The sequence below is a fragment of the Perna viridis genome, chromosome 9 (genome assembly GCF_037379345.1).
Source record: "Perna viridis isolate PV_CMFRI_1.1 ecotype Kerala chromosome 9, ASM3737934v1, whole genome shotgun sequence".
In the NCBI taxonomy this organism is placed as follows: Eukaryota; Metazoa; Mollusca; class Bivalvia; order Mytilida; family Mytilidae; genus Perna; species Perna viridis.
Window position 1 is genome coordinate 34,081,640 of NC_142453.1, and position 13,188 is coordinate 34,094,827.

Sequence of the window (13,188 nt, forward strand, 5' to 3'; positions counted from 1 at the left end):
CTGTTCATTTACAAGAAATGTCTTCTTTCATTTCACAGAGTTGATTAAAATTTTTCCAGGATATCATGAAGGGTAACAATTGAAAAAGGCTTCATCAATCATTTAAAAAAAATCATGTGTATTTATGGCAAAACATTAAAAAGAAATATAATGATAGCTTCAAGGGGTAAATAGACTTAAAAAGCATCAATGAATCTAAAATTATCTTCTCACTGGTAATTTTGATAAATCTGCTATTTTACAGTGAGAAGCTTACAGCAGATTAATGCTACATTTACAGTCCTACCTTCTTCCAAATCTTTTTTGTATTTCTCACACTCCTCTTCTAAAACATTTTTCTGAGTTGTTAAGACTGCTACATACATTTCTAAATCTTTCCTGGAGGATTTCTCTACTCTCAGGTAACTCAGAAGTTCCTGAATCTACAACAGACATGTATATCTGATAAAGTGATTGATTACTACAAACATACTAATTTTTGTTATTCTCTCGGTGGACAGAATATTGCGAAAAATTATAACCCTGAAATTGATTTTAAAAATAACTTAACGTAAATTGCAAAAATTGACACCGGCAAATATTTTCACTTGACAGAATCCCTGAAAATTAATATGTTTACAGTAATCAATTTTGGTTTATCGACCTTTGGCAGATATTTCATGCATTTCAGTCTGAGAATGATTGACCAGTCTACCAGACACTACATTGGACTAGTCCCACATCCTTAGCTGGATCTTACTGTACTAGTCCAGAGAAGCAACAGCCCGCAGGTAGGCATGCCAACCCAATCAGATGCATTATTCTGACTTTGAGCCAACCAGTCCTCAATCTATCCCCTTAAATATTGCATGCTTGGTAGAAAGCAGTGATTATTCATTTAAAAGTTTTTGGTATGATTCTGCCAAAGATCAAACCTCTTACACCTAAGGATAGCATGATACCCTGAGACCATGTAGGTGGTTTCTGATATAGTGAATACTACAGTAGCTGTTACATAATATCCACTGATAGGCTTTATAAAGGATGTACTGCAACTGAATAGGATTAAGACAGTTCCATGTTATAAACCCTGTAAACCTTTATCTCTTTTTATTAAGTAGCAGTCTTTGTAAGAATCATGCACATTTCTGTAATATGTGATACACCCCAAAAAAGGTTACACATTTTTATTTTTGTTATTAAGTTGTTTTGTGGGTCTATATGATGAAATGTATTACCATTCATTTGAATCTGTCTGCTCTTGGGAGAAAATCCACAATGAAAATCCAATAGTTACTACTGTATTTTAGTGTCATTTACAGAGTTATCTCCCTTAATTTTGAGTTCTACAGTGCAATCTTTATAATTTTTATCTCCTAAGATCCAGGGTTATATAAAAAGCCACATGTTAATTTCTGTTAACTATAACATTTTAAACAAAATATCAAAAATAAAAATATGTAGGCCTTCCAATCACATTTTGCATAATTCTTACCTGGAGTGCTACTTAAATTAAACAAATATTACCAAATATTTCAAAATAAAATTGATCTACTTGAGCCTTCAACACATACTGTCAACATGGAAATTTTGTTGAGTGTCATTATAGTATAACATTCAGATGTCAAACTTGTTAAACATTTTAAACAAATTCATTTCAAACCAGGATTATTATGTTTATTTCATTCAGATTAAGTGAAAATTCTCCCATGATTCACCATTAGATCACATGTGCATTTAGGTTATCTAGATTGGGTCTACCGCTTGATGTCCAAATTGTGTGATTTTACCCCAATAAAAAAATATAAAAAATTAAACATTCAATTCTGATACATGTAAGTACAATTGAAATTTTTCTATGTATTTCATTTCATCTGAGCATACTTTCCATAAGATTTATATTATTTTTAGAAATGTGATTAACAGCAATCAATAAAAGTAGTCCAGTCAAAAGTGGGCATGGACTTTGTAAATAGCCTAAAATGTGTTCCATTGACTCATGAAACATCACTGATAAAGTTGATTATCCAATCAGATTAGTCTATTTTAACAATATGCACAGTAAATATAATTTAACCCAGATATAACCAGTTGTTAGTAGAATTTCATTTTAAAGCTTAACATGATCTGGTCTGTATAGAGACAAGCCAATGCACTACTTCCACTGACTAGATTTTACTACACATTTAATATTCTGTGTAAAAATCAGGCCATGAGTGGCACATCATTATTCTCAATTAGGTCTTGCTGCCTAAGGCATATTCAAAACATCAAGAAAACAACCTGACAGCTCTTTTAATTTATCCTGAAGTGTCTGTGACAAAGATATTTTTAACTGCAAAAAATTGAATCCCCATTTTTCTATGGAGCATTTCAACTAATATTACCTATCAATATCTTAAAAAGATTCACTTTACCACCATTTTGATGGTTATTTATGGAAGCTATGAGGTAGAAATACTTGGATAATGCAATAAAATCTCCGTGTATTCTCTTCATGTGCCAAAACTTATACACATTTTGCCCAATTTTTAGACAGTGAAGTTTTTAATACATCAGTGTACATTTGAAGTGCATACCCTTTCTTCTGGATCCTTGTCAGTTCCTATATCAGACAGTGACTGGGTTTCTGGTGTAGCATGCTTCATTGGTGGTGTACCTATATCATCTGGATGTCGCTGGAAAAATAGAAATATGGTGAAACTGGTGCCCTGCTATTGTCTAAACCAGAAACATTACATGGTCAAAATATTATAAATTTTATTTTATGACATACATGTATATGGTACAATGTTTATGGGAATGTGATCTCACAAAAAAGTTCCTGTTTTCTGTCACCTATAGCAACTGAAATCAACAGCAGGAAAATTTAAGTACTGTGAGTAAAAGATTGATTTTTACTGTGGGAGAGTCAATTTTTCGTTTCAAACTTCCTTATGACAGAAACTTTATAAATTCTACAATACTGTAAACAATAAAAACTTTAAGCACTATTATCACAAGAATAGACAGATGCTATGACACATTTTAACTTGGTATTTACTTTTTTGATCTATTGAAGAAACCAACAAAATCATTTATATCATTTTTTTTTTTAAACAGAAACAAAGTTTAATAACTATTACAAATTTTAAGGTATGCCTTCAAGTAAAAAAAAAAAATTATTAATAATTCTATTTTTATATAGGTAAACTGAAATAAAATTCTTCCTGGTTTTGACATCTTACGGTATACTTCCTGTTAAGAATAGTGATGTTAGCTCAAGATATATCTCAACTTATAAAGGTAGTGAATGTACATGTTCATAGATAACATGTACACATTTTACGAGGAAGTTTTTTTTTATTTTAGCATTTGTAATAAAAGGAGACTCTTAAAAACATCATTATGTACAAGCAAGTTCTCTTATCTTGCATGTCCACCAATTTAATGTATTCCATGCCATGCACTTAGAATGACAATTTTTTATGTACACATGTCTTGTCCTTTTGAATACTTCTCCTCACCATACAAAAAAAATCTTAAATTCCAATTGTACTTGTCTAACTGTACAATTTTTTCCTGAATTCAGTTAAGAAGGAAGACCGAGGTTAAGGGACATAACTCTTGAAATCAGCAATCTGTTTGTATCATATTCAATTTCACCAAAGCATATCAAGCTTTCATTTGAAACAGAATGAAATCAGTCCAAGTTACTTTGATGCTTACATGAAATTGATGTAAAATGATGAATACAAATGTTCCAATGATTTGTAAGAGTTGTGTCCCTTACCTTAGGTCTACCTCCTAAAGCTTCCAAATTTGGTTCTTTTATTGGTTATATAAACCTAGTACTGAATTCTGGAAATTGGTAAAATAAGAAATTCTGAAAGTCTTAAGTTTGTTTTGTGTCTCTAATATAAATATGACTTCAATTCAAACATGAACTTTGTAGAATACATTTTTAATAACAGGTGCACAAGGGTGGAGAGAACAAACAATTCATTTGTATTATTTATTGCTGAGATCTATTTGACGCATGGGGTATCTGTTTTGTGGAAAGACTGCCGTTACTCTGTTGATCTTTCAAACAAACAAATGACAATTAATTTCAAGAAGGAATAAGCTTTAGACCAAAAATTAATTTTAACTTAAAAGTGTTGTTTCAAGTGCATTTTTACAAATAAATTTTCCTTAATTTTTTTTTACCATCAGTCATTCAAAATTTGTTTTTCAATAATCATTACCTCAAAAGCAGCTAGTTTAGACCTCAAGCCCTTGATTTCTTCTTCTAGGGGTAAAACAACTGACTTCAATATTTCTGCATCTGCTTGAGCCTTAAAAACAAAAGTACCATTCAAATTCTTAGATTATTTTAAGTACAAGCTCAACTAAAAACCATGCAATAAAGAAAATCTTTTTAAAAACTGCCAACTTTCTTAACAAATTTTCATCAAGTCACATAATCTTAAGTTGTTAAAGTGATAAAACAAATCAAAACTGTTAAGGTGGATTATACTGAAAAACAAATGTTCCCCTGTTTTTCATCATATTTTATTTTGTACAGATCAATGTATAACTAGTCAGTCTTTTTTTTCTTTTCTTTCCAATCTTCTTCCTTATTTTATTCAGTTCTAAAATCATTAAAGGGGCATATCAATTGCATTTTTGTTGATATGATGCAGGTGTAACCTGTAAGAGAATGAGGTTGAGGTGGAATATATTGATATTTTATGTCTTCTACAATTTTACATTAACAAGGACTCAATTTTCTTCACAATTTGACAACAGTTTAAGAGTTATCTTCCTTAAGTTTGAATTCCATAGTACATTCTATATAATTTTTATCTCACCTGAACAAGGGTTATATGAAAAGCCACATATAAGTTTCTATTTACTACAACATTTCAAACAAAATATCAAAAATAAAAATATGTAGGCTTTTCAACCATGAATCACATTTTGCATGATTCTTAGATGAAGTGCTACTTAAATATCTGTTATTATTACAAAGCTAGTAAAAATCCTTCATATGTGTTACATGATAACTTCCTGTCAGACTGAAATCAGGCTCTCATTGCTTGTAAGGTAATATATTACAGTAGTATTGATTACTATCATGAAGAGTTTGTCCTCTATTAAGAAATTTGACAAATATTTTAACTTATCATTATATTCATGATTCTTAGATGAACCTGTACTCACTAAATGCTGTCACTCAGCCTTTTTGTGAATTACACATGCAAATAAATAAAAAGTGAGTTCCAAGAAAAAATTACATTATTTTCATGTTAAACTGATACAGTGGCTATGATATATAGTTGTAGAATCAAGTGTCATGAAAAAGGTGTGGATGGATGAACAGATGGACAGACACCATGACCACTATGTGTTCTCACATTCAAAAAAGGGTATATCAACGTTTTCATGCTTAAGCATATTAGTTTTCATAAATTAAACATGTACTACATGTATTTATGCCTGGGTTTAAATTACCAATAGAAATAGGAATAAATGATTCAACTACATACTTTTATAAAAGTATAGTTTGTTTTTTATCAGGGATTAATTAAACAATACATAAGTTAATAGAATACCTTTTTCATGCTGGCTTCTAGGTTCTCCTCCTCCATCTGTTGGTTTGGTGGTGTGTGTGTCCCAAGAGAACTTGGCGCTATCTGCTTTAACTGTTTGGCTACTGAGGTTAGAAATCCCTCCCTACAAAATATGTATACTTTTTATTTACTTATTATTCAGCTCATAACATGTATTCAAGTAATTAATTCAAATTTGAGACAGCTACAAAAATGTATTCAAAACCTTATCACATGAAATTCTTTGAACATTAATGTTGACATGCATCAGCAAAATAAAATAATATGAACATGATGAAGTCTAATCTGTTTGATCTTAGTTTCAATTCTTACTGCTTTTCCTGTACATACATTGTACATGTATAAATACTGTTTTATAATCAGTGTGCTTGATCAGAATCACATTACTATTGTCCTTGTGATTAAAATAAAACATAGATAGTAATGTCGTTAAGAACACTGATAAACTGTCTTTAATTGAAGACATGTCATTGAAGGTCCATGGGTGACCTTGAGCTGACATTTTTCTGCCTGTCAGAGTTGTTTCTCTTTGACATATTCACCATACCCACTCTCATTATATTTAATGTTTATATTTCTTGAATGATTTTGTTTCATCAAGTAATCAACACTAGACATTATCTAATCCATTAAAACATTAGTTTTCTTCCCAGATTAAAAAAAAAGTCAGCTCTGTTATTCCATTATGGGCATCTAAACAGTGAAACTTTCATTCAGAGAAATCAAATCTTACATAATTGCTGTGTTCACAGCAGCCTTTAAAAAGGACAGGGTAATCCAGGTTAAAAAAAGGGTACACAAGTCCAGCAGGTAAGAGGCAATCTGAAGTCACACCATGCAAGAATTAATATATGTTTAGGGAAAATTGACAGAAAAGGGCAGGGGGTATGTGCCCTCCGAAAATGGTCTGTAGAAAACACTAAGAACAGATTACTTACTGTCTATTTTACATGATGAAAAGATATAAAAAGATTGCATAAATAAACAATGATGCATGTACATGTGATTATGAGCCTGAGTTCATAAAATTATTATTTCATTAGAAAAGAAAAAGGATTCAGTTAGTATTGCAGAAAAATGATGTAGCTTCGTGCCATGCTAGAAAATCCCAGGATAAAATACTTTAATATGGAGCATACCATACCTTTCTTGACTCAGTTTACTACGTAACTCTCGTACTTCATCCTCGTATTTCTCATTAAGTTCCTTCAGTTTTGATCTCTCTTGTTCATACTGGGCAGCAGTAGAGGAGGAAGCTTCATCAGCCACTTCTGTCAATGAGAAAATATACAGGATATTTTACCATGATTTAGGCATTGAAATCACAATCTTCACATAGAGACTGAGAGATGGCAAAACATATCCAGGGACATGTTTACAGTGTTTTGGCTCATTGTGCCCTAATTTCATCCAACTGGGTAATGAGAGAACCTCTATTATTATCAACAATTAATTAAACAGTACTTATTCAATCAGGAAATTAATCAAGAAAATGTATAAAGGTAAACATTAACATCATTACAGACTTAATATTGTGAAGGATACATGTTACACAAGCACATGCTACTGTACCTTTGCATAGATAACATATATTGTATTTACTTTGTGCATTGAATCAAGACAAAGGAGAACAATTTAGAGAAAATAGGGCTCATTATTGTATTTCAATGAAATCAGTAATCATATATTGTAGGTTCTTATACCCCTATTTTTATGTAGCTAGAGAGTGTATATACTGTCACCTCTGTAACCAAAATAAGCTGGGTGATGAATAACATTCTATTTTTGAATGTACAAAATTATCAATCTGAAAGAGCAACTCTCAAGGTATATCCACAATTATTATACAAAAAAAACCCACATTACATTTAAATTTCATCAATTATTTTCATTAAAAAAATCTGTTCTGAAAAAAGTTATGTAAAATTATAAAACAAATAAACATTACTGTTTTAACTCTTGGGTAACTTATATAACTCTATAATGTATACAGCTCTTGGGTAACTTGTAACTCTATAATGTATACAGCTCTTGGGTAACTTGTAACTCTATAATGTATACAGCTCTTGGTGTATATTTTTTCATCTATTAACTTTTTTCATTTTATTTCTCTGTTTCAGTGTAAAACTGGCTGTTTGAGAATAAAGATAAATAACCAAAATGCAAGTCATAGAAAATTTTACTTAAAATGTTCCAAAGTCTCCCCACAAATTAAAGTTATAATTAAAGCTAATTAATGACCTTTTAGAAGTTGTTGTAATGATTCTACTTCCTGGTTACACTGCCTACGGATATCAGCTACGGCATCCTCCTTATTAGATTCAGAGAATGCCACAGCTGCCTTAATATCCTCCAGCTCTGTTTTCACATTAACCAGTTCTTTCTCCAGCTCTTTATTCTTCTTCTGGCAATCTAAATGAGCATCCTTTTCTGTTTTAAATTCCTCTAGAAAGGAAACAAAAAAATATATAGGTAAATATGAATCATGGTATACTCTCACTATGTAAACATTTGACCTTATGACCTTTGATATTGAAATCGAAACATTTTAATTTTAAAAAAAATTACCTTTTGACAGTAGACATTGAAATCTCAGACTACTCAGAAGTGTGTTACAGTGTTGGTCCAAATGTCTGAGTCTCCTGGATAAAAGAGTTCTTTTTTGCCAATATTTGATGTTAAATATCTGTAGATTAAGGAGTCAAATATAAAGTGCCTTCACCCCCTTTAAAGAATTTTTTTCTAGAACAGCCCTGAAGCAGTTTAAGAGGAATTGCAGAAAAGAAATGGGTACACTCTACCATCCATTTGAGTAAATAGTAAAGTTCACTTTACACTAATGGAAACAAGCTAATAAAAACTCAAAAATATTTCATATCAAAAATACAAAAAGCAGGTGCCCATTCCAATTATGTATTAATCATTCCTAGAAAGTTTCAGAAATGTTTGTCAAGCAGTTCCGGAGGAACATTTTGAGGAAACAAAAGTTTTACTCCATATTATCAAGGAAAACCACAACTGATCCAAATTTCGTGCTACACTTTAAAAAAGTCAGAATGTGTTTTTTCAGTGAAACTACTTGTAAGCATAGTTTGACAAAGCTTCAGCAAATCTACTGATACAGTCCCTGAACAGATCCATGCAACGATTTGATGAACCAATGATCAAAGACTGATTAATTGTTGATGGATTGATAACCGATGACTGATCTGATTGCAGTTTTGTTATGTAAAATGATGGATGATCTGTTAAAAATAAAACAATTGTAAAATAAAAGTATTAATTGGTGTTTTAATCTACTGCATTCTGTTTATATGTGTAAAATTTACATATAAAACAAGGAATCTGTAAAATATATTGACCACTCTGTGGTCACGTGATGCGATCACCTGTTTAATGGATCAATGACTGATCGGAAGGTGATCAGTGATCAATGACCCATTGCAGTATTTGTTGCATGATTCTTTCATGTACAGTTCATTGCCTGAAAATGACGAATGATATATTTTTTAAATTTGTTTTGGTTAAGCCTATGCTATTTAAAAAATTGCCATTTTTCACTAAAATTAAAAGAAAACAGAAGTCATAAATGATTTGTAGAAAATCATTTCTTGTAGCCTTTATGCCAATATATGTACATTTTAGTACTTTCAATTCATATAAAGTATGACTGGAAGGTAACATATTAAATATGATTTGGCATCATTTTAGAAATATCAATTAAAACTGAATCAAAAACTGACAAAAAATTGAATTCAAAATCATCCAACTCTCAGTAAGTAATAACACCTGTTGGGGTTTGAAATTAGCAGAGCCTACTTCCCAATGACCCCAAAATTTGATGTGGTCTACGAAGCCAAAATGTTAAGTTAAAACCCTGCCTGTACAACACAATTTTTCACATGAAATACTTCTTAAATTACAAATGTATATGCAGTGTTCTCCATAGAAAATTCAAACAGCATCCTAGTAAACTAGAAAATTTGGTTAGCATCTTTTCCTTTGAAACCATAGCATCATATTTGTAACATTATCTACAGCTCTGATAGCATCAAAATACCATGATGTTACAATGCACTTGGGAGTACATTGATACATTGTATATATCAGAATTAAAAATTACAACTTTCTCATATCATTTATAGATTTAAACTTTAATCCTACCCAGAGCTGAATAAATAATGGCATGTCTGTTAAGTTACATGTAGCTACATGTACAACAGATTAACAATTACTATATAAAACATATGTGAAATGAGAAGTTTACTATAACGAATAAAATGTTAAAATACATGTACAAGTTTCATAACATGCCCATAAAGGTTTATTTAGTTACATATATGTTGATAAAATTTTCTGGAACAAGCATACTTGTAACTTGCTCACAGACCATTTTAACTCTAAATTTGTGCCACTGAAGTAGGGACATACATGTAAAAACTGAGAACTGTCAGCATATTTTGAAATTGATTGTCAAGTAGTTATTACCTTCCTTCTGCAAAAAAATTTCTTTAAACTTAGCACGTTTTTGTCCAAAGTCAATTTCCAGACGTTCCTTCTCTTCCTGACATTGGATTTGCTTTTCTTGCAGATCCTTTATTTGCGTCTTTAAATCTTCTATGATGTCTGTAGAAAATAATAAAATTCATGTGTTTAACATTTCAAGTTTACACACGATACAAAAAATGTACTTGTACATTTGTACAAACTGTACAAACAAAAATGCACATAACTAATGTATATTGTATGTAAAAATAAAAGAGGGTACAATGTCCCAGACAACCCAAGGCATTTCAATATTCAGAATGCACTTACCCCTAAGATTGTCACATAAACAGTGGAGGAAACCTAATAAACATATAACTTACGGTTTTTGAAATTGTTTTTCCATTATATCATATAATTAGGGTAAAAAATGACAGAGAAGTTCAAAAATGAAAATGAAGGGTCTGATATACACTACTATCAACAGTTTAATTACTCCACTCTACAGGTAATAATGTGAGTGGAATCTAAAGTGTCTTCATCCAACACAGTTTGAGTCACCATTTCAAAATATGCTTGAGGTTCAATTCACATACTTTCATGACAAAATGTACATGTACTCAATGACTTCAAAAGTTTAATAGTATTTCAGTTACAAGCATTTACTGAAAAAAAAATAAATGTCAAGTATTTAAATTCAGCAATTTAACTCACTTTCTAATTTGGTGGAGGCACAGTGGAAGAAACTTGTGACACCACTGTGAAGAGCTGAGAAATTGAAATTTATGTTGATGGTAGTGTACATGTACATTTGTACTATGGGTAAAAAATCTGCAAGATGATGGAAAGTGGTTTCTGATCCCACTTTTTCATAAGGTCCCATTGGAATTGTGAAGTGTCGAACTAAGATTTGATTTGATCAAGGATATATGTAGCTCCATGACTAATTAGGGATATGAACTTCTTTCTTTGGGGATGTTTTAGGTTTCACCTGTCTCATATTACATGTACATGTTAATACAAGCAAAAAGAACACTCTGATATCTCAAAACCAAAGTGGTATGATTTTTTTTAAAAGGACCACATTCCAACAACCAGAAATATTTCGTATTCATTGTATGCAGAGTTTTGAAAAAAACAAAAACAAAAACAGAAAAAAAAGCCTAATTCATGAATGTATACATCTGAATATTTTGAAGTTTGTCATTTATTTAACAACAGACCATTAAACTACAAATGTGTATTAAGTATTTAATTTTAAAACTTTTCTTATAATGAACTTAACATCGTATCATTTCCTTTCTACATGTACATGCTGTACAATGTACAACACATGTGCATAATTCGTGCCAAAGTCGCAAAAAGTTTGGCAAAGTACAACATTGATAATTTGACAATTTGAATTTGTACTGAAAATTGGTGTATTTTAGAACTTAACAAATGTTAGATACTGGCGATCTTTCATTTATGGGTAAAATTGGATGTCAATAACAAAACTTTTAAGAGGAATTTCTTCGCACTTAACAAAAGTACTTTGCATCTGTCAAGTGTCAAATAATCAGTCATAATCATTTGATTTCATAACGCACTTGAACCAATTTCAAATTACCAGGGTTGGCTGTGGCAGATTCTAAAGGTCCAAATATGTCGCTATCTGCCATTATGTACCATCAGGAGATTTTCATTCAGAAAGAAGTTGCATATGAAGATTCTTGATCGATTTTCAATATTATTCTCTCGCCACCTACTTCCGAACTCTTCAAAAATGGAGTTACATATAAACAAATAACTAATACTCGAATCGGGCGCGGACATTCTTTGCTATTTTCGGAAAGTAAAAGCTTCTATCATAATCAATCGGAACTACTCGGCCATTTCAGCCACACTAAAAATACGGCTCGGACTCCACTAAAAACTGTGAGCATGGACCAGGTGCATCGGTAGGGTAAGCGTCATCTCCTTTTCTAGAAACGACCACCAAGTTGCTCATAAAAAGTCGAGTACGCGGTAGAAGAAAAAGGAAAGGATAGCTAAGACGGTTCTCATGGTGCAGATGAATACACCGTACGTTTCGCAATTAAAGATCTCACAGCCTTTATCCACCCTGCCAGTAAAACAATGTTTACTAATTCATTTTGTCGTGGTGGTCAAAACTTGAACCAAAACATAAATGAAAATAACAATTACTTAGGGAATGCTTGCAACACTCCGACTGTAACCATTTACTTAATATTTAACTAACCCGTCTTGCTTCTACTGAATTTAATTCGGTTTTAGATGTTCAAACTAAAAGATCTTTTGCTTTTGATCAATTATATAAAACTTTCTTGCAAATTATTCTCCACTTGTTTTAATAAAGTTCCAGTATTGCTGAACAGATATATCTTGAAAGTTTATTTTCGGTATTTTCCTTGAATTGGTGTTAAATATGACTTTTTCCAAAACGTAAATGTTATCATGATATCCGCAGATCATGCAGTGAAGGACGGACGGAAGGTTGGGTGGACGTCAGACAAAACCTTGCAAGTCCACATATATCCATTTGCATATTTATAAACATGTATTAAAGAGCCTTTTAATTAGACTGATTATATGAATCTAAAATCAACAATTAATTGTAAGTATTATAAGTTGAGGTCATCGATGTTGTTCCATAAATACATGGAAGCTTGCGGTTAATATACCCCAATGGATTTGATCACGTTCACACAATTAATACAACAAAATTGTGGGTTGGCAGTGAACGACAACCGAAATTATTTCTGTAGACTGTAAGAGCTGTAAGATCAAATTTGGGCATGTTATAGGTTGGACGAATTGAGTAAACATATAGCAAGCAGTATAGAACAGTTATATATAATAGCTTCAAATTAAAGCTTACCACGCTGTTTTTCTTTTATCCTTGTTTTCAGTAGGCGTCAAATTTTGTTTACATTATTCAGATTATTTAGATAGATATATAACAACAGGTACATCATATCTGCATTGCTTTATATAAACTGGTTGTACAACACTTAAGATAAAATATATCCTTAAACAATCAATCAACCAATCAACCAATCAACCAAAATTAAAGTAATTTTGTTGTTGACAACAACAAAAAATCGATCGATAGTTTCTAATATCTTAG

At 31.3% G+C, this 13,188-nt stretch overlaps 1 protein-coding gene across 4 annotated transcripts in view; it reads right to left on the reverse strand.

Moving 5' to 3' along the window:
- LOC148607928 (rab GTPase-binding effector protein 1-like) overlaps positions 1-11,823 on the reverse strand; it is a 32,187-nt gene extending 20,364 nt beyond the window's left edge. For all 4 annotated transcript variants that reach the window (XM_088544271.1, XM_088544270.1, XM_088544269.1 and 1 more), the window contains exons 1-8: positions 11,668-11,823; positions 10,062-10,199; positions 7,815-8,018; positions 6,718-6,844; positions 5,556-5,676; positions 4,206-4,295; positions 2,559-2,657; positions 287-422 (exon numbers count right to left, since the gene is read on the reverse strand). In XM_088544271.1, coding sequence (XP_088400397.1) covers positions 287-422; positions 2,559-2,657; positions 4,206-4,295; positions 5,556-5,676; positions 6,718-6,844; positions 7,815-8,018; positions 10,062-10,199; positions 11,668-11,719 — 967 coding nt within the window. In that variant the 5' untranslated portion in view covers positions 11,720-11,823. The remainder of the gene's footprint in view (positions 1-286; positions 423-2,558; positions 2,658-4,205; positions 4,296-5,555; positions 5,677-6,717; positions 6,845-7,814; positions 8,019-10,061; positions 10,200-11,667) is intronic.
- Positions 11,824-13,188: the final 1,365 nt, after the last annotated feature.